This window comes from Falco peregrinus, chromosome 5 (genome assembly GCF_023634155.1).
Source record: "Falco peregrinus isolate bFalPer1 chromosome 5, bFalPer1.pri, whole genome shotgun sequence".
Lineage (NCBI taxonomy): Eukaryota > Metazoa > Chordata > Aves > Falconiformes > Falconidae > Falco > Falco peregrinus.
In genome coordinates, this window is record NC_073725.1 from 77,346,623 (window position 1) to 77,367,504 (window position 20,882).

General features: G+C 55.1%; 3 protein-coding genes across 8 annotated transcripts; 1 reads left to right on the top strand and 2 right to left on the bottom strand.

The window, feature by feature from the left end:
* Positions 1-133: 133 nt before the first annotated feature.
* On the bottom strand, positions 134-5,052 carry NUBP2 (NUBP iron-sulfur cluster assembly factor 2, cytosolic). Of its 2 annotated transcripts, none has more exons than XM_013302131.3 (7): positions 4,969-5,052; positions 3,735-3,853; positions 2,831-3,029; positions 2,335-2,489; positions 2,013-2,123; positions 1,621-1,690; positions 134-1,029 (listed from the first exon to the last, which is right to left on the bottom strand). In XM_013302131.3, exons 1-7 carry the CDS (start codon positions 4,985-4,987, stop codon positions 884-886), a joined length of 819 nt encoding a protein of 272 aa, XP_013157585.2. In that variant the 5' UTR covers positions 4,988-5,052; the 3' UTR covers positions 134-883. The 2 variants fall into 2 exon arrangements, with proteins under 2 accessions (XP_013157585.2, XP_055662492.1); XM_055806517.1 differs by lacking the exon at positions 4,969-5,052 and adding an exon at positions 4,544-4,787.
* A 292-nt stretch (positions 5,053-5,344) lies between these two features.
* On the top strand, positions 5,345-14,303 carry SPSB3 (splA/ryanodine receptor domain and SOCS box containing 3). Of its 5 annotated transcripts, none has more exons than XM_027791873.2 (7): positions 5,345-5,383; positions 7,141-7,289; positions 9,255-9,435; positions 10,206-10,393; positions 12,276-12,378; positions 12,865-12,990; positions 13,278-14,303. In XM_027791873.2, exons 2-7 carry the CDS (start codon positions 7,161-7,163, stop codon positions 13,625-13,627), a joined length of 1,077 nt encoding a protein of 358 aa, XP_027647674.1. In that variant the 5' UTR covers positions 5,345-5,383; positions 7,141-7,160; the 3' UTR covers positions 13,628-14,303. The 5 variants fall into 5 exon arrangements, with proteins under 5 accessions (XP_027647674.1, XP_055662490.1, XP_027647673.1 ...); XM_055806515.1 differs by having other exon boundaries at positions 5,362-5,427; XM_027791872.2 differs by having other exon boundaries at positions 5,369-5,387.
* Positions 14,304-14,383: 80 nt separating this feature from the next.
* EME2 (essential meiotic structure-specific endonuclease subunit 2) lies at positions 14,384-19,932 on the bottom strand. The gene is given in 8 exon segments (XM_005244692.3): positions 14,384-15,153; positions 15,155-15,199; positions 15,631-15,746; positions 16,518-16,623; positions 17,517-17,642; positions 18,397-18,479; positions 19,284-19,408; positions 19,857-19,932. Coding segments are annotated over 8 exon segments (870 nt in total). The 3' UTR covers positions 14,384-14,960.
* Positions 19,933-20,882: the final 950 nt, after the last annotated feature.

Genomic DNA, 20,882 nt, shown 5'->3' on the forward strand with positions numbered 1-20,882 from the left:
GGAAAGACTTAGCTGCACCCCAGCAAGGAAACCGGGTAAAAGCAGGGAATAGCTAGATGTATGTGAAGTACTCATAATACCAAGACTCACAGCTCCAATGAGGCCTGAAATCATGGAAAAACATGTCGCAGGCTTGGATTTTAAGAAAAGTGTTTACTGCCTGGAACCTTTAAAAATATTCCTGAGTCACAGTAACGGCCCTCAGCAGACCAGACACCTTGTTTCCAGCATGGTGGGATGCCTCAGACAGGTGGTAGATCTCCTAAGGACACCATCTCACATGAAGCACATGCTGTGCCCTCATCAGCCCATCAGGAACCAGCAACCTGAGATTTCACAGCAAGGTGGCCTGGCTTGGGTCTGCGTCAGAGCATTCAGCACAAACTCGAGCCACAGAATGAAGTACCATGTAATCTATCACGCAAGGAAGGCAGTAGAAGGCAGCAGCACATGGAGCCACAACCCAAATGATTGGTGCTGTTTGGGTTTACTGAGGAAAGAACAGTTGATGGCGTTTACTCCAGCACACAAGACGCTGTGGATAGAAGCTAGAGCTCCCCAGGCACCTGCACAGTGGCTGGCAGGGGAGGAAGGTGCTGGAACAGCTGTACCATCTGTGCAGAGCGCTGCCATGCTGAGAAGGCAAGAAGCAGGCTGCTGTGGTGCAGGCAGGAGCACCCATGCAGGGTCTCTTCAGATCCAGGGGGATGGAGCAGTACTTCATGGATTGCCGTGAGCGCACTGATGCTGCACTCCCCGCTCCCTCCATCACCCCCCACTGAGACAGTTTTAAACAACCCCCCTTCCCTGCCGGCATGGGCTGCCGGTGGTGCTGCCAGGCCAGGGCCTCAGCCAGCAAGAGTCCAGCTCCACACCCTCCTCCTCAGGAGCTCTGCTGCGATGTACCATCCAAGATCTGTTGGGCAATGTGAGCCAGGGCAGGGAAGGCAGAGCTCTTGGGAAACTCTTGGATGAAGTCTCTGCCTTCTTCCAAGCTCTGGCTGAGTTGGGGGTCCAGGGGGACACAGCCTGTGGGAAAGAAGGAACAGGGAGAGTGATTGCTTGCTCATCGTAAGGCAAAGACCTGGAATCAGGATTAAAGAAATACCCTGCCAGAGTCAGCTCCAGGAGAAGCTTTAGAAAAGAGCAACCACTACCCTCACAGCACCCTTCGCAAGCTGCTTCCCACCTGCAACTGCTTTGTCTGGGTTTAAGACCCCACCACACCACACTGCTTCATGAGACATTCTCCCCCTGACCCCAGCTCTGTGCAGAGGGCAGGGTTCAGCCTCCACCCCCCCATCTCTCAGGAAGCCTCCAGCACATTTCAGGATGGCTCCTGAGCAGCTTCAGATTGCTTGCTCTGTCACCACGATGTTAGCAGCCACAGCAGGCTGCTGATTATCACCACCTCTACACCAGTGGGGCCAGAGGCCCACTCTCAGCAGTTTGGATGGCAGAGAAGCAAAGCAAGAACGACACCTTACGTCTGACCAGGTGCCAGCGGCTCACAGGGACTGGAGTCCAGCCTGCTTGCCCCTGTGACACTGCACCTCTCTGCTCAAGCACTCCCACAGACATCGCTTCTAACCAGAGAGCTCTGCTCAAGAGGCCACTCACCTAGGAATGGGACTCCAGCATGCTTGGCCAGCTCCTCACCTCCCCCTTTGGAAAAGATATTTGTGCACTCCTGAAGGAGGAAGAGCAAAAGCAGCAAGTCATAAACCCCAGAGCCCTGTGTGACAGGGCAGGTGCTGCCTGCACGTGAGTACAGCCAGCTCCCCTCCACCATCCAGACTCAGGGCACTGCCTTTGCCCCTGCCCTCCCCAGCTCTCTTTAGGAAAGCAGAGCCAGTGGCTTCTTCCAAGGAGGACATCCAGCAGCTTCTCATCTCCCCAACTCACAGCTTCATCCTCATACAATCTGCTGATTTTCCACCCAAGGCACTGCATCCTACACGCCCCATCACGAACAAGAACCTGCAATGGCACAGAGGTCACAATAAACCCACCGAGCAGTGTGGGCAGACGAAGCCACTCATGTTCTCCACAATGCCAAGAACTCGTAAGTTCATCTTCTTACAGAACGTCAGCTCTCGCCTCACATCTCCCACAGATACAGCCTGCAGGGCAGAGCAGCAGGTTAGGGCTGTCCATCTGTCCAGACCAATTGTGGGTCTGGAGCAGGTATGCATTAAAGGAGAGGCAGGTGTGTAGAACAAGCAGCCACGGACAGGTCTGTGCAAACTGCCACCTGGGGTGCACGTTCCTCCCCAAGCCATGCTCAGAGGCAGAAGCATGCCCAGGAACTCCAGCCCCAGGCAGCTGCCTTACCTGGGGCGTTGTGACCAGGATTGCTCCAAGCAGTTGGTAGGGCCGCAAGGCCTCCACTGTGGAGATGTGCTCATCGGATGTGCCCGGTGGTGTGTCTACAATAAGGAAGTCCAGGTCCCCCCAGGCCACGTCAGCAACAAATTGTTTGATCAATGCTACAGAAATAAAAAGGGGCAGAAAAAATCAGAAAACACACAGTAGATTTCAGCAGATGTCCTGGGAGCCATGGGCCAGGCGGGGTAGGGCTTGTGAGGCACCTTGGGTGACAAGGGCCCAGGGAGAGATGGCAGGGCTATCTGTCAGCACAACACATGCTGCACTCTCCCCATTGCAGCTGATGGGAAACCCACTCCTGCAGAACAGGAGCCTTGTTCCACCAAGGCATGACCTGCCTAGAAAAGCCCAGCCCCCACCTGAAGCCAGAACCACCTCCACGGGATTCACAGAAGATTCCTAGCACTGGAAGGTGGCCACCAACAGCAAAAACCAACTGTACCATTTTTCTTGGGTCCTCTCCACACCACAGCATCATCTGGATTCTCCAGCAGGAAGCCAATGGACATAAGTGAGATGCTCTTGTCTTGGTCCACAAAGACTGGGACCCAGCCACTGTCGCACTGGTGCACGCTGTTGTCCTGCACCCTGAACATGCGGGGTATGCTGGGGCCGCACAGGTCCACGTCCAGGATCCCCACCTGCAGGTGACCAGGCAGAGCCCTTCAGATGGGGCCGAGCACAGTGGCAGCACCGAGCCGTGCTCCTTCCCTGGGTGGCGGGAAGCAGCGTACAAATTCTGGCTGCTTGCAGCACTTTGCAGAACAAACTCTATAGCTCAGCAGCCAGATTTGAAGTGCAGTTTCAAACAACTGCTTTAAAGTGTGATTGCCCTCATGGTCTCCTTCCATCTGAGAAGCATCTCCTGGGTACTTCTAGGCACTTTGTGGAGATCTTTATACCAGACACCTGGTGGTATCCAAGTGGCATTGGCCGCACAGAGCCTTTAAAAAAATCCTCGGGGAATTCAGCCTGCCTCCTGTCATGCAGTCCCCTTTTGTCCCATCATAACGCTATCCTTCAACTCACCCACTTCACAAAGAGATTGGGTGTTACACCACAAACCAGTCAATTTCTCAGTGCCTCAGTTTTAAAACCAACAACAGATCTTGGGTGATTTTAGTCTCTTAAATGAAAGGGAAATGAACTGCAGTTATCTGCGCTGAATCAAGCAAACACAGAAAAAGGAATCACTTGAACTGCTATCACAAACAGCGTTTTCACACACAGAATCCATACGCTGCCTGCACAGGACACACAGATACATCAAGTACGAGCAGAACCCAGCCCAGCTGGAGGCCGGGAAGATGACAGCAGAGCTCAGGATGCCACAGACCCTTGCTCACCTTCTTCCCAGAGTGGCGCAGCGACAGAGCCAGCTCGGTGGAGATGGTGCTCTTCCCCACGCCGCCCTTCCCGGAGAGCACCAGCAGGATGTGCCGCACCCCGGCCAGGTTGCTTCTCTCTGGAAGGAACAACAACAAGGCATCAGAGGCTGTTCTGATGCAAGACAGCAGCCCCTAACCGGTCAGTGCAGGGACATGGGTCTCCGCTGAGGGTGATGGTGGCTGTCACTCTCCAACAAGCCTGCTTTAAGCATGAGGGAGAAGGAGAGAAGAGGTGGATGTGCCACAGCCCTTTTGCCATCAGAGAAGAGACAATACGAGCATGGCAGTAAAGGCTGCCGGGAGTAAAGGCTTTGCCCTGATGACCCAAGTGGCAATGGGGCAGCAAAGCAATAAACACCCAGAGGGGCTCGTCACACCGCACCCACGCCAGCCCCAGCCCTCCCGGGAACGGCCGGGAGGCTGTCGGTGAGGTCAGGCCCTTGGCGTTTCCTTCCTCCCCGCCGCACCGGCCGCCTCCCCGCGTCCCGCTCCAGCCTTCCCACCGCTGCCCCCGCGCTGCACAGCCTCCGCTCCGGGCTCAGCTGCCGCCTCCCGCCGAGCCGAGAGCGGGGAGCAGTCGGGCCAACCCCCCAGCCCGGGGGCGCACAGGCGGCGGAGGCTCGGACCGAGGAAACGGCACCACCCGCCCGGGGCCGCGTTCCCGGGCGCCCCGTCACCGCCGGCCGCTGACTCACGGCGCCAGGCCCGGCCCACCCCCGCGCCGCCCCGGCACACACCGGCACCGGCGGCATGGAACCCGCACGCACCATGGCGGACCTCATCCGCACCTCCACCGACGGTAACGGCGCTCGGCCCCGGTATTGGGGGGGGGGGGGGGGGGGAAGGGGAGCCGGGGAGGGGGGAGACAGAGCCCCGCAGCGAGGTGCTTCCGGGATACCGGCCCGGTGACACCGGCGGCCCCGTGCCAGGCCCCGTTGACTCAGCGCTTCCGCCAGCAGGAGCCAGGCCTGGGCCTCCAGCAAGGCCCGGCGCCATCCCACGGTAACCAGGCCCTGCCGCCTCGGGGCCCCGGCCCAAGCACCGCGGAGCTCCCCTCACCCGGAGCCGGGCCGCAGCAGCACGGCACCCGGCCAGGCCTAGTCAACCCCGGGATTACCCCGCCCCGCGGAAGGCTAGAGCCGGCCCGGTGGCCCCAGAGGAACCGCCCGGCTGCGGCCCCACGGCTGCTCACCCCGCGCCACCTCCTCCATGCTGCCGCTCGGTGCCGCTCGCTTCCGCTTTCCGCTGCGTCGTAGCCCCGCCCCCGAGGACTGCCAAGCGCCTTCCCCAATCGCGAGCTGCGCACTCACCGGGAGCCCGCCCCCCAACACCTCTCAGCCAACCCAATCCTCCAGTTCTGCCTTAGCCAGCCAATACGCTTAGCGCTTTCCCTCCGCGACGCGCTCTCACTCTCCGCAGTGGCCGCCCAATGGCGCGGCTCCCCGAGGATTGACGTACGCTCCCCTCAGGCACTACCCTCTCCCTCCTCCTTCAGCGGTGAGCGACAGGTTGCTTAGCCAACGGAGGCGGGGCGTGGCGCGGACACAGCCAATGGGCTCCTGGGGGGCGGTGCCAAGAGAGGATTGTTTATGTCCCGGTAGGGGAAAGTAGGTCAGAGCGCGGCAGCGGGGCCGGGCCGGGCCGGGCCGAGGTGGGCGGGGCCGGGGCGGGGTGGGACCGGGACCGGGACCGGGCCGAGGGCGGGAGCCGGGGGCTGAGGCCTGGGTGTGCGGCGCGGCTCAAGCGCTGCGGCCTGGCCTGGCCTGGTCCGGCCGTGCTTCAGCTGCGCGGGACAGCCGGGCCTGCGGAGCCGCCCGCCCCTGAGGCCGACCCGGGGCCTGCGGCCGCCGCTGTGGGGATCCCCGTGGGCTGCCAGTTCCGCCGCGGTCTGTGCGCTCGGTGCCCGGGGAGGTGCCGTGCCGGCGAGCGGAGCTGGCCGGGTGGGGGCCCGGAGCGGTGCCGCGGCGGGAGGGCCCTGCGGCAGCTCCCCGGGCTCCTGCAGCGCGCAGCCGGTGGCGGGGAGCCGCAGCGGGCGGACGCCCGCGTCAGTCCCGGGGAGGGGCCTCGGCAGCCCCAGGTCCTGCTCCGGGGTGCGGGGCTGACTCTGCCCCGGTGCCGGATCCGCGCTGCGCCCGCCCAGCCCCGTGAGCCCCGGCCTCAGCGCCCCGCCGGGGGAGCCGGGCTGGCGCGTTTGGCTGCTGCGGTTCTCAGAGCCGGGGAGGGGCCGGGGCGGGGGTTCGGTGCCTGGCTGCACTCGGCGGGGTGGGAGCCCCCTGACCGCAGCGGGCGGGGTGCCCGGGGCCCGTCACCGCATCCGCGGGCACCTGCCGTGGCTCGGCCAGGTGCTGGCCGGCAGCACGGGGCCGGGGCTACCCTGCCCGCATTTGCCGGATTTGCGCGTGCTCAGGGCTGACCCGCACGTCGGGGAGGCACCGGAGCGGGTGCGTGGGGCTGCTGCCTGTGGCAGGGAGGCAGCCATAGGGGCCGAGCAGAGGGAGCGGGTGTGAGGGATGGGAACGGGGCTGCAGCCCTGCCTGTGCATCTTGGTGGCAAGTTGTTTTCTGCAAGGATAAGCTTTCCCTGTGCATCCAGTGCAGAACTCCCGCATGGCAGCTGGGCCCTGTGGCGCTCTTGTCAGGCTGTATGCAGGGAAGGAGCCTGTGGAAATCTGTCTCTGAATAACATCCCCACTTGAGTCAGGAGACAGGTAGCTGCTTTGCTTCTGTCTGTTGTCCTTGAGGCAAGTTGGGACAGGTCTGTGAAAAGGCCAGTTTCCCTTCACCGGGCAAGAAAGTGGTCTCTCCCCCACCCCAGATGCTGAGAGCAAGGTCTTCTCTCAGCGGGCAGTTGCTTGGAGGGGAACAACCAACCTTCCCTGCAGAGACACATGTACAGCTCAGCTGCACAGAGGCTGTGGCAGTGGCCAAGCAGCGTGGCCAGAGCCCAGACAGCTGCTGCAGGGTGACCCAGTACCGGGGAGGCCGTGCCTTGGTGGCTGACGGTCCTGATGCTCCCCAGGCCAGCAGTGAGTGGTAGGTGCTGGATCAGTGTGCCGCAGAGGAGGCGGCTGGTGCTGCATCTTGGGAGTGTTTCAGGGGGTTAGTTCAATACCTGGGCTTGGGTAGAAGTTGACCCTGCATGGAGAAAGAGGCTGAAGTCTGCAGAGGCTTGGGATGCAGGAGGAACTTATTTTGCACCAGTTTACCCATTGATGGGACCTGTGCAGATGCAGTTCTTGCTGACCCATTGCTGGTGAGGCTGTGATGACCTGGGGAGGTTGCTTCAGAAGGCAGAGCCTGGTGAGTGGTGGGTGGAAGCAGGACATGGCTGCTGTGTGTAACCTCCTTTCCCTTGCCCCTTGCAGCTTACCTCTCTCAGAACAGCATGGCACGACGCACGAGGAGCAGCAGGGCCTGGCATTTCGTCCTGAGTGGGGTGCGGCGTGAGGTGGACACCCGGGCTGTTGCCTTGGCCACTGGTGTGCGTGGCTGGGGCTACGACTCCGACGGGCAGGTAGGCTGGAGCTTGGGTGGCTCTGAAGGACATGAGGGAAAGCTTTCCTCTCCTCTGACAGCAGGCACTTAAGGTCTGTGTCACTGAGCAGCTAGTAGTTCAGTAGGCAGAACTGGCCAAAATCAGAAAAGACTTAATGAAATACACAGACTGTCTAACAAGCCTCCTCTGAGCTGTAACGTGGGGTGTGCCGTTCCCAGCACATCTTCCCGAGGCAGGGAAGGCTGAGCTGCCTGTAGTCTGCTTCCCAGTTGTACACCATAGCTCTGTCATTAGCTGAGCCAGGGAGCTGATGGATGCTAAGCTAAATGCTTTTTTTAGCATATAGTGTGTGTGTGTGATAAAGTACATACAATATTTTTAAATTTTTTTTTTTTTCAAGTAGCAATCTAAGTACGTGTTTAAACTGGATCAGTTCTCCAATCTGGCTCACTGTATGGCTGTGCTAACTTCTGGTCTTTGTGCAGCTGGGAGATGGTGGTGGAGGGAGCAGGGCTGCTTTTGTCTGTGAAGCTACAGTCTCAGATACCTTCAGATTGAAATTCTCTCACGTTTCCTGTGCTGTAATGTGCACATCACTTCTGAACCTGGCCCAGGCATGCAGGTGTACTGGAAGATGGGAGCGCAGCAGGAAAAGCAGTCAGTAAAACAGCATGAGGAGTGACTTGGGTTCACCTCTGCCATCCTTAACTCTTTTTCCTGAGTCCTTGAGTGTGTGAGTTCGGTTCCCCATGCGGCGGTGAGGATGCAAGGAACTGCTCCAGGAGCTTCAAAGCTAGGCTAAAGCCTTATGAGACCACTGCCAGAGCACAGTGTCCAAATCCAGGCACTGTGCTCCCAGAAAATGAGCCTTTTCTCTGCAGTTAGAGTAGTTTTTAATTTCTGCACTAATAGGAATAGCCAGACTTCTAGATAGCAGTAGTTAGGAGAGGTAATGAAAGACAGAAATCATTTTATTATGCAGGCTAGAGAAGGAGAGGTGGGCAGTACGTAAGTAGGTCCGAGTCATTTTGAGTCCCACTGTCTTACGCAGCTACAAGAACTTGAGTTAAAGGATTTTTATCTTTAAATATTGCTTACAAGGTCTGCTGTGGGGGTGAATAATGAGCAGGTATACCTGACCAGCATGTAAACCCAGAGTAACTTGCTGCGATCTGTAGTAATAGGCTCCATTAGGCAGCACCGAGCCTCCTGTAACACAGAGCAAGACAAGGCTTTTGACTCTTACAGCATCCAGTGCAGGGACACTTTCATCTGTTGGCACTGGAGAATAGTAAATCAAGTTTTTGTGTTCATGCATGAAAATAAACAAAAGCCTTTTAATCCTTTGGTAGGTTCCCTGTGGGCCTGTCTGCAGCACTGGTGTGAGGAGCTGCAGCCGTACTGCTGAACTGGTTTCCCTTTGTTCTGCCTTCTCCCCTGCCTGGCCTCCTGTCCCTTTTCTTCCTTGTCTTGTTAGCTTTCCTCTCTTCTCTGTCAGCTCCCAGGCTCTCCAGAGCAGTGGTTTTCAGCTGTGTGCTCTGCTTTTGCGATGCCTTGGCCAGGGTCTCCAGCTGGCTGTAACCTGCCTATTGAAAACTATAGCTGTAGCACAGAGTTTGCTTAAAAATGCCTGTGTCAAAGACTTGGACTGTCACACTGCTTGCCTGCTGTGACAGTTTCTCACCCTTGGATGGTACAAAGAATGTACCTGCATTGCAGAGTGCCCAGTGCTGAGAGGTCTCCGCAGCTCAGGCAGTGCGAGCCAGGTCCCAGAGCAGGGTGATTTGACTGGCACAGCCCCTTGCCTCCCTGCGTGGTGGGCCAGGCTGGGGCACGATGTGGCTGTGCCACCACTGGCTCTGGCACGAGCCTGTGGACCTCCCTGCACAGCTCTGCAGCATGCCAGACCTGGCAGACCTCTGCCAGCCCAGCTCCCTGAGCCAGGGGGGCATTTGGTAGTGACCATTTCTCCGTTCTTCCCAGCAGCACAGTGACTCTGATTCAGAGCCAGAGTTTTCCTCGCTCTCGCCTTCCATCCCAAGTGCCATCCCTGTGACTGGAGAGTCCTACTGCAACTGTGAGAACCAGAGCGAAGCACCCTACTGCTCCAGCCTGCATGCCCTCCACCGCGTCAAGGACTGCCAGTGCGGCGAGGAGGATGAGTGTAAGGAAAGGGCTCCCCAGCGGCCTGCTGCAGTCCTTTGGGGTTGGGAGTGCGCGCAGTCCTGGCCTGGTGGCACGGGCTGCACCCCTGCACGGATCCTGTGCTTTCTACATTGGCCTTATCTCTGTCCCAGCACACGGTGCTCCTTTGTTTATATCTTAAGGCCACGTAGACTGTAGGAAGATTACAAGCACATGCCTCCTGTGATGTTTCAGGGGTTAAGTGCTGAACTTATTAATGCATCAGAGTTCACCTCTGGGGACCTGCTTTCAGCTTAGGCCACCAGTGAAACTGGCCCTCATGGTTACAGCCCTTTTGCTGCTGATCCTGGTACAACTGGCAGGGTGCCCAGCTGGTGGCAGGGTATGCTCAGGGCAGAGGGGAGAAGCAGGCAGAGGGTGAGCTTGGGCTGGCAGAGAAAACCTGTGGCATAGCAGAGCTACCCCTTGAGCCTACAAGAAGAGCAGAAGGAGAGTAGGCTCAGCCTGGGTCTGCGGAGCCTTGTGTTAGCCAAAATGGGCACTGGTTAATGCTGACAGCTTGATGTCCGGAGCACTGAGCCATTCCTGGTGGGACACTGCAGAATAGTTCAGGCCTCAAACAGCTCTCTGATGTGCGCAGCTTAGGATTTACGCTCTTAGACGGTAAAAAAATATAAATCCATAAAAACCCCAACAAGCCTTCAAAACAAATGTCACCTATGCTTTGGCTTGGGGATCGTTCCCTGGGGGTCTTGGCCCATCCTTGTCCCCTCTGTGCTTCCTGAACAGATTTCGACTGGGTGTGGGATGACCTGAATAAGTCAACAGCCACCCTGCTGACCTGCGACAACCGCAAGGTGAATTTCCACATGGAGTACAGCTGCGGCACTGCTGCCATCCGGGGGAACAAGGAGCTGGCAGACGGGCAGCACTTCTGGGAGATCAAGATGACCTCCCCTGTCTACGGCACAGACATGGTATGTGGAGCAGAGTCGCTTATGGGCACACAGGCATGGCCGATATTCTTTGAACAGGGAGTGGGAGAATGATGCACTGCCCACTGTAGGAGAAGATCAGGTTTGAGACTATCTAAGGAACCTGAATATGCACAAATCAATGGGCCCCGATGAGAGGCATCTATGGGGCCTGAGGGAACTGGCAAATGAAGTGGCTAAGCCACTGTCCATCATATTTGAAAAGTTGTGGCAGACTGCTGAAGTTCCCAGTGACTGGAAAAGGGGAAACATAACCCCTATTTTTAAAAAGGGAGAAAAGGAAGACCTGGGGAGCTGCAGGCCGGTCAGTCTCACCTCGGTGCCTGACAAGATCATGGAGCAGATCCTCCTGGGAACTATGTCAAGGCACGTGGAGAACAGAGAGGTGACTGGTGACAGCCAGCATGGCTTCACTGAGGGCAAATTGTGTCTGACAAATTTGGTGGCATTTTACAATGGGGTTACAGCATCAGTGGATAAGGGAAGAGCAACTGATGTCATCTACCTGGACTTGTGCAAAGCATCTGACGCTGTCCCACACCACATCCTTGTCTCTAACCTGCAGACGCTGATTTGACGGACGGGCCGCTCGGCGGATAAGGAATTGGCTGGGTGGTCACACTCAAAGAGTCACGGTCAAGGGCTCGATGTCCAAGTGGAGGCCAGTGCCAAGCACTGTTCCTCAGGGGTCAGTGCTGGGACGGCGCTGTTTGGTATCTCTGTTGGTGACATGGACACTGGGACTGAGTTTGCTGATGACGCTGAGCGGTGCAGCAGACCCGCTGGAGGGAAGCGATGCTGTCCAGAGGGACGCTGGCAGGCGCGGGAGGCGGGACTGTGCGGACTCATGAAGTTCAACAAGGCCAATTGCAAGGTCCTGCGTGGGTCAGGGCAATCCCCAGCACTAACACAAGCTGGGCAGAGGATGGATTGGGAGCAGCTCTGAGGAGAAGGGCTTGGGGCTGTTGGTTGATGAGAAGCTCAACGTGAGCCGGCAACGTGTGCTCGCAGCCCAGAAAGCCACCCGTCTCCTGGGCTGCATCCCCAGCAGCATGGCCAGCGTGGTGAGGGAGGGGATCCTGCCCCTCTGCTCTGCTGAGACCCCCCTGCAGCGCTGCCTCCAGCTCTGGGGCTCCCAACATAGGAAGGAGGTGGACCTGTTGGAGCGGGTCCAGAGGAGGCCACAAAGGTGATCACAGGAGAGGTGCTCCAGCCCTCTGAAGCCAGGCTGAGAGAGCTGGGGTGGTTCAGCCTGGAGGAGAGACAGCTCCGGGGAGACCTTGCAGCAGCCTGCCAGTGACTAAAGCGGGCTTATAAGAAAGATGGGGACAGACTTGTTAGTAGAGCCCATAGCAACAGGACAAGGGGCAATGGTTTTAAATGAAAAGAGGGTAGATTTAGATGAGACAGACGAAAGAAATTCTTCACTATGAGGGTGTGCCGGAGCTGAGGCACTGGCCCAGGCTGCCCAGATCAGCTGTGGGTGCCCCATCCCTGGCAGTGCTCAAGGCCAGGCTGGACGGGGCTTGGAGCAACCTGGTCTAGTGGAAGGTGTCCCTGCCCATGGCAGGGGGCTGGAACTGGATGATCTTGAAGGCCCTTTCCAACGCAAACCATGCTGTGATTCTATGAACAGGAAAACAACTTTCTTGAGCAGTTCAGCTGGGCCTCCTCACTTAGGAAAGGAAATTGGAGCTGGGAGTCTTCAGCTCCGGCCTGAAACCTCTGACTTGGCTTCACCAAAACCTCTGGGTGTTTTGGACTGTGCCAAGAAAAGGAGGGAAGAGCCAGAGGTGGAGTCTCAGTTGTGTGTTGTTGCTTGAAAAGACACTAAGCTTGTGTTCTTCCTGGCCTTGCCTCCCAGATGGTGGGAATTGGGACGTCTGATGTGAATCTGGACAAGTACCGCCACACCTTCTGCAGCCTGCTGGGCAAGGACGAGGACAGCTGGGGACTCTCTTACACAGGTAAGGCAGTGGCAGAGGGCAGGCTGGCTGGAAGGGCAGCAGTGGGTGTAAGTGTTATCCTAAGGGGTTGAGAATTAAATGGTCTGAATGGGATTGAGGCCAAAAAGGCCACCAGACCTGTGAGTCCTTTCATTAGCCACAACCAGAGTGGCTGCCTGCAGCTTGCAGCTCTTGGAGCATCTCGCCTCGCCTGCATTTTGCAGACCCCTTAGAACTGGTCCGTGAGCCTCCAGGGCACCTGTACTGCTGGTTGCCTGTCACTTATCAGGGGTTTCTGTCTGCAGACTGCTGCTGCCTGTGCTCTGGTACTGTAAAACCTCAGCTTTCCCCTTTTCATCACCTGTTCGGGGGTTTGAGGGCAGGGATCAGGCAACGGGGGGATGTTTTAGGCACTGACCAAGGCTGTACCAGTGCGGACTTGCAGCATGAGAGAAGGGATGAATTTGTGAAGCACAAGCTTCTGCTAAATGTCATTTTTTGTTTAAGGACTACTGCATCACAAGGGAGACAAAACAAACTTCTCTTCGAGGTTTGGCCAAGGCTCCATCATCGGGGTTCATTTGGACACGTGGCATGGGACGCTCACGTTCTTCAAAAACCGCAAGTGCATAGGTGAGGCAAGGGCAGCGGGCCTGGGAGGGAGCAGCAGCGCAGCTTTGGTTGAACTTGGAGTCTGGCTGCAGTAGGGCTGAGGGACTAAACAATGCCACAGTAGAAGACCAAGATGTGAAGCGAGTGGGAGGAAGGTTACATTTGCTTTTTAATAGATGGGGATTTTAAAAGGCTGTTTTCCAAGTGTTTCCCAACAGCTCTGTAGTTCATAGGTCGGGGTAGCTGGGACAAGTGAGATCACCTTGTCAGAACTAATGTGAAACCTCCCTGATGCTGTCCCCTGGCAGGAGTTGCAGCCACGAAGCTGCAGAACAAGAAGTTTTACCCCATGGTGTGCTCGACAGCGGCCAAGAGCAGCATGAAGGTGATCCGCTCCTGCGCCAGCTGCACGTCCCTCCAGTATCTCTGCTGTTACCGCCTGCGCCAGCTCCTGCCTGACTACATGGACACGCTGGAGGCGCTGCCATTACCACCGGGACTCAAGCAGGTGCTACACAACAAACTGGGGTGGGTCTTGAGCATGAACTATAGCACATCAAAGCCTTCCTCCTCCTCCTCCTCATCAGGAAGCGACTCAGATAGCTCCTGTGGCTCAGATGCAGAGGCCTGCCAAAGGAAGAGGTGCAGGAGGACGTAATGTCGCTGCAGGTGAACTGCTGTGAGGGAGTCAGGTGGGGTTTTGTTCCACTGTCTGCGAGGGCCAGCCAGGCCTGATGCATCTCTGTCTTCACGGGGACATCCATTTCTACTTGTTTGCAAAGATTTCTCTTGCGCTGTTGGAAGTCTTTAGCCTCAACATCCATCACATGCATTGAAAAGACCTGTTGACTACAAGAGGTCCCAGATCCATGAAACAGGTGAACTGCAGCCAAGTATCTGAGCTTCATCTCATGCCTTGCTCTCAAAGCCATCGCCTCTTCCTGAAGGATCCCTCTTCTCTGCAGACTGTCAGCAGAGACAAGATTTAAGGTGGCCTCTTAGTTTCAGAGCATACCAGACTGTGGTCAAATGATGGACTTTACTCCTCAAAAGAGAAAATCAAAGACCAGTCCCCTCCTCCTAACTGTTGTGTGTTGGTTTGGTGTCTGCCATGAACTCATCGCAGTGGGACTCGATTGAGCAGCAGCATGCAGGGAAATAGGCTCCTATAGATGCATCTGCGTTGCTGTTGTGAAGGAGCAGCTCACATGAGTTGAGCCCTTGGTGATCTTTCTCGAGCCCCTGGTGACTTTAATTGCTTTGCATGTTGGCTCCTGCTGCTTCTCCTGTATCATTGACTGTATTAAAATGTCATAATAAAAGTAGAAAATGTCTTTTGTTCCTCGTATGGCCCTTGAGGGCAGGAATCTGAAGGCTCTTGTCAAAAACAGCCACGCTTGTGTGGCTAACAGCCTGGAGGGGATGTTTTAAATGCAATGCTGGTTTGTCTGATCTAAAGGAGGTAAAGACAATGGAGGTTACCTGGCCTCTGCCTGGGGGTGGGTTGAAACAGCAGTCTGGCTGGGATGGATCTTCAGCGGAGCCAGACCCGTGGCGGTGACTGTGTGCTGGAAGGAGGCTGCAGGATTTTATAATGCCCTCAGATTTTACACAGGGAAGAAGAGGCAAAAGCACTTTAGCTCTCCTTACAGATGACACGAGCACTGGCTGGGAAGGGCAGGGCAAGAGGAGGGCTCGGGCAGGTGCTTGAGCAGTTCTTCCTGTCCAGGTTGTGTCACACTGCCAGGACAGGCTGGCTCTGGGGGCCCATCCTAGAGCTGATCCAGCCCGAGGTCCTGTCGGGTGAGACCAAGGTAGGGAGAGGCAAGGAAGGGCTAACAGGAGGGGTAAGTAGCTACTGCTGGAACAAAGCTATAGTTCAAGTCAAACACCCATCTGGAGGCAAGCCTTGCCTTTCTTGACAACTGATTTCACACTCAGGACTTATTTGCTCCATCAACAAGGACCTTTAAGTAAGGAAGCATGTGGCACTACTCCCTACCTTCAGCCTCCAAGCTTTTAACAGTACGCTGAGGGGTGTGAAGGCTGACTTGTAACAGGAGACTTGGGGAGGGATGTGCTTCTTCTATAGCTGTTGCTGTTGCAACTCTGTAAAACTGCTGGATTTGTCTTTTCCACACCTGCCAGTGTCCTGTGCTGTCCTCCACTCACACCCCTGGCCCAGGCCCCAGCAGTGCAGAAAGGCAACTCTTGCAACTCCAGCTGCCTCCTGCAGAAGGACAGATGGCTGACTGCAAGACCTTAGGCTGGTGCATGCACTGAGCACAGGCCTGCAGACCCCAGATGCTGCAGCCTTCCCCCAGCATTAAGCAGTGGGCTTCCTTCTAAAACCTCTTTCTGCCCAGGGCTAATATTTTTCCTCTGCAATTTTCTTTCTTTCCCTGGAAAGCTCCAGAACACCAGGGCGAAAAGATTATCTCTCCTTTCCTAGTGCTGAATCACCACTGTGTTCACTGCAAGAACAAAGGATTTTCATCAGCACAGAGACTGAAAAGATCTCGAGACACATCTAGCCTGGGCCCTTACACTGATGGCATCAAGGACAGGCTGGCAGCCACAGACACTTGTTCCTGTAACTTCCACTGAGGTTTCCCAAAGCTCTGGGCTTGGGATGTGACCAAGTCCAGTGACACAACTCACTTGTATGGGTGTTTTGCTATTGCCTTCGTCAGCACAGAAACACGCTGGCCAAATTCCTGCCACGTGTCTAGGAACAGCTCTTTGGTGTTGCCCCACAGCTGCGGCACCACCAGCGCCTGGAGAAGCAGTGGGGGTGAAAGACACAACACGCTGACCAACAGGACAAAGACAGGCTTGGGTGGGCCAGCCGTGAGCCAGGACAGCTCGAGGCCCTCACCCTCAGGCCGTGGCGCTGGCATCAGCCCTGGCCACCAAGCAAGAGCAGTAAGGAAAGCACATGGGTAGAACATGTCCCTCAGCAGGATGAAGCTGGGCTGGGGCTGGAATGGGAGAGAGGCTGGGCTGCTTGCATTAGCTTTGTTTACACAGTGCTGCAGTAAAGCCTGCTCATCCTTCTTAAGTTCCCAGTAAACCAGCGAGTCATAACCCCCTTGGGGGCATACTCGGGCAGGGCAGGCATTTAGGGTATCAAGGAAGGGTTTAGATGGTATTTGACCTAGTTTATGACTGCTGTGGCATCACAAGGAGCATTGCTGCTCTGCTGTGGGACACAGTCTCTGCAAGGCACAGACCTGAGTGGGAACCAACAGCTCCTTGTAAGGCTAAGTGGGCAGTTGTTCGTGCGGTTGAAGAGGGGAGGCTGGATCAGCTCTGAACCAGGGTCTTAGGAACAAGAGGCTCCAAACCATGCCTCGATGTCTGTAATCCCTCCAATCCCATTGCCAGCCAGGGTAAAGGAGGATGCAAGCAGATGCAACCTGATCCAAGCCAGCCACCACCTCCCCTGACAAAGCATTCCTTACACACAAGAGCTCACCAGTGCGAGCCTTTTCCATACAGCTCAACCCCAAGTAACATAAAACTTCGAGGACTGTATGGAATTTTACCTCCAGTATCTCCTCCTGAGTCACAGACAGCTCTGGGCCAGGCTGGGAGCTGGGACTCTGCTTCCTATGGCTCAGTGCCTGCTGTCTGCCCTGCTCCTGACTACACCTATAAGCAAGACACTGCTCATGCACAAGCTCTATGTATTCACACCTCAGGGCTGCTGCCTGATAAAGAGGAAAAGGCCAGACCTAACCCACCCACATCTGCCACCTCCCTGTCTGACTTGAAGCTGGAGACAAAGGTGTCGAGTTTGTTCCAGGCCACCTGCTTCCCAGGTGGCGGCAGCTCCCCTGTGAGGGAGAGGAGACCCAAAACCAGGGTGAGAGCCACTCAGTTCCTCTGGTGGCAGAACTCAACAGGCCACAGCTGATTTTTTTATATATAACACTATTGGTAAAATTTATCCTCACAGGGTTAAGTGAGAAAGAGCCCAGGAGGTGGTGAGACAAGAGTTCTCCCTGGGAAGTAGTTCAGACAGGACAGGACAGACCGAGCTACTGTAGCTGCATCTATGCAGGAACTCTGCAAGCGATCACACCATCACCACAGAGGAGATTCCTCTGCTGTGCACCTACATGGACAGGAAGGACCCAGGCACTGGGAGCAGCACAGGAATGAGACATTCAGGGGACAAGAAAAGGGCTCCAGGCACTGAACATCCCTCCAGGCACTGAGCAGCAGGGCAATTCAGTGAGAGCAGTTCCCTCAGCTCCTTCATATCACTGCGGCCCTCCGCCTGGGGTAGAGGGAAGCCTTACCTGTGAACCGCTTCTGGCTACGAGATCCTCAGAGGCTGCTATAAACACATGTGCAAAGTACATCCTCAAGACTGCGAAACTCAAGTCCCAGCCCCCATAAGCATGGACGTTGCGATTCACAGCCACCACGCTAGCACCAAGTGTCAGCAGTGCAGCCCTGAATGTGTCCCCGCTGCAGACACACTGATCATCACCTGCTGTGAGCTTCCCTGGCACCACTGCTCACCCAGCACATATCACCTGGAGGCATCCAGCCTGACAATGCCCCAGGTTTTGGTGGAGGAGCCCTCCAGACTGGCCAAAGGCAACACTTGGTTTAGATCAGGCTGACTTGCTGATGGGACATTAACAAAACTTTGAAGCAAGACAAATCACACCTATCTGTAGCAGCCTTCCTCTCTGAAACACCCCATCCCCATCTCCAGCAGGACCTTCCAAGTGCATCTCATCAGTGGGAATGGGGAGGAGGCAGCCTCAGACTGCAGCCGAGTGCGTTGCCTTTGGGTACACACCACATGCCACATCTGCCAACATCCCGCCACTTTTTCTGGCTCACCTTTTTCCCCAGAGCATTAGCACTGATCTCCTCACAGACGCTGCCTATTCTAGCCTGTCATTCTCTAGTCTTGAACAGGGCTGGATGCACTGGGAACTTCTCAGGGCAGAAGCACACACTGCCTAGACAGGTATAAATAAAACGTTGTAGGACTGCACACAAATGAGAACTAGTGCAAATCCCTCTGCTTCAAAATGCAAGTGTTTCCAAGCACTGCGTACTCTGAATGTTTCTTTCAAGCAAATCTTTTATGGAGTCCATGAGAATGGAAAAGCTAAATGCAAGGAAAGGCAAATTTGGTCTGTGCAGCTCCCCTCTGAGGAAAGCAGCACCCTGTCCCGGGGTTAAAGGCAGGTGCCTGCATATATCCCTAGAAGACCTGCTGCTGTACTCAGATACGGCTGCTCCCACAAGTTCTCTCCTTTCAAACCACTGTCCCCTGTAACACAGCTCTGTTTCAGGGTGGAGCAGCAGCAGTTTTGAATGAATCCTTCTTCCCCTTCCATGTTTGCTTGGCAAAGTGACTGTCGGTCTGGCTCCAAGATCTGTATCATCTGCATTAGGGAAAGGAGGCACTTAAGAAAATCTTCTGGCTCTATCAACACCAACACCTCTTTCTCCTCTTCAGTCTTTGCCACGAGGCCATCCTAAAAATTAAATAATTTTCAGCACAAGCAGGGGTCCCGTGTGGAAGCCAGACAGCAAGTCTCCACCTGTGCAGAGCCACACTATAAAAGACACTAACACTCATGAGGCTATGTCAACACTACACTGGTGAAAGACCACGGCTGAACTGAAAGGTAAAAATCCTCCCCAAACAAGCAAATCACTGAAGGTGCAAAACCAGCCTGGTGAGGAAGGCATCAACAACCGCAGAAGTTGCTAACTAAGATGAAAGGACACAAAATGCCTTTGTCTGCACTGTGCACACTGTTAGATGATCACGTTATCTGCACCTACATTATCTGTAGTCTATTATATGACCACAGTATCTGCAATGTTTTACCCAGCAACAGCAAAAATAGATTTCTGCCTCCGCCTGAAATTCCTGTAGTGGGGGGTGCATGAGAACAGAACACCCCAGCCCCCACTGCCACGCAGACGCTGTTTGACACAGAACCTTTTGAAACCGAACCAAGTACCCAAGTGAAATCTGTGTGAACAACTTGTAGTGGTCTCATTCTTGCTTACTGCAGGTTCCCCATGCTCAGCCTAGATGCACACCTGCCTAAAACAATGAGATGTGGATGTTTAAGACATTGGCTTTGGAATAATCTGTGTGACAATCAGACCCAGCTCCATTCCCCAAGCTAATTTGTCACCAGTAATTGGTTTCTGAGGCTCCAATGCCCAGCCTAGAGTGGCGAGTCAAAGTTTTCTTCCCACAGCACATTAGTTGCCAGTTTACATGTACATTACAGAGAAGATAAGAAGGACTTACTGGAGTGGACAGTGTTTAGCATGCTTCTCCTCCAGGTTATGCTGCAGGGAATTGCCAGAGGCTCAGAAGAGTATTTACAGTCCAAGGAACTTAAAACCTTCACCCAAGTGTCTGAGCCAGGATCTTTGAGGAGACCTGTGGAGAAGGAAAGAACAACCCTGATGTGAGAAAAATAGGTATTTTATCAGCATTAACAAACAACAACAAAAACAGAAGTGCAAAACAAGGAATTGTGCAAGTATGGGAAGTCTGGCTGCCTGCAACTCATATGCTTGCTGAGTTACTGACTTTGTCATTGACTGTCTCTGCAGGTACCTACAAAATTGTCCTCCTTCACTCCAGCCAAGTAGCCACACATTTGCCACAATGACTGTAAAAATCAGCTTGTGCATTCTAGGTTACAAAAGGAAAACTTAAAAAGCCAACCAACCTGTTGCCCCAAGAACAAATTTTATTAAATTTGTATAAACTGAATTATTTTTGAAATATATCTCTTTCTGTGAGAGAAGACTGAAGTTAGTCAACCTGAACAATTTGTCGATAGGAAGCCAGGTTTCACCACTCCTGCACAGCCCCAACACACCTCCCTCAATGCTCACTTCAGCCCCGTTCCCACCACTCCTGTGGATGTCGCTACTCCAGCAGTGAGGCTGGACCATGCACCGGGATGTCACTGGGGGAGCCCATGGAGAACACACTCCTCATTACCAGCTCTGCAGGTACTGTCAATCGTAGCTAATGTAAGTTGACATCATCTGTTAGGCACCTTCCTTACAGCTGTCTGCGACCTCATCAAACCACGTGTTTGGATTGTTGTCTTTGACAGACACCTGCTCTACACTGGATTTGTTGGAGATGTTTCAATAAAATAGCTCAGCTATTTCTAAGAATGCAAAGGGCGGGTTGAGAACATGCTGCTTGTCCACCTTAAAAACACCACCACCTTGTTTTACGAGGGAGCTGCTCCCCGGGGCAGGACAGAGCTGCGGGTGCAGGGCTGGGTGCTGCAGGCAGGGGGAAGGCAGAGCGCTCCTCCGCGCTGCCTGCGCTCCCTCTGCTGGCACCCGGGAAGAGGAGGAGAAAAGCATCTGGCTGGTGTAGTGAGGTGAGGGGTGCAGACGAGGGTTGGGAAGGCACAAGCAGGGTTGAGACCTAGGCAGGAAAGCGGGCAGACGAGATGAGCAAGAGCTAAACTGATTAGCACCAGGGCAGAGGGAAATGCGAAACCCAGGGACAGAGAGGAAGTCTGGGAACTCGGTGGGTGCTGATACAATCCCCATGGTGGAGTTTTTACAGTGAAAAATCACACAGCATTTTCTCTGGTGGGCTGTGCGTTACACCAACCAGCCTGCCTTACCAGGCTGACCCTGCTCAAACGGGATCCCTCACCCGGAGAAAGGCCACAAAAATATGCTTCTGAAACCTCCATCACCTCCCGAGTACTGGTTGTACCCGCGACTTCACAGCAAATAGTACAACAAAATAGATGACAATATTTATCCTACAGAGACTTTTCTACTGGCAGAACAATGAGCACAACAGGACTGTGTTGGAGCAAACAGGGACAATCTTCCTCAGGCAAAGCCATGCTATGAACCCCCAGAATGTG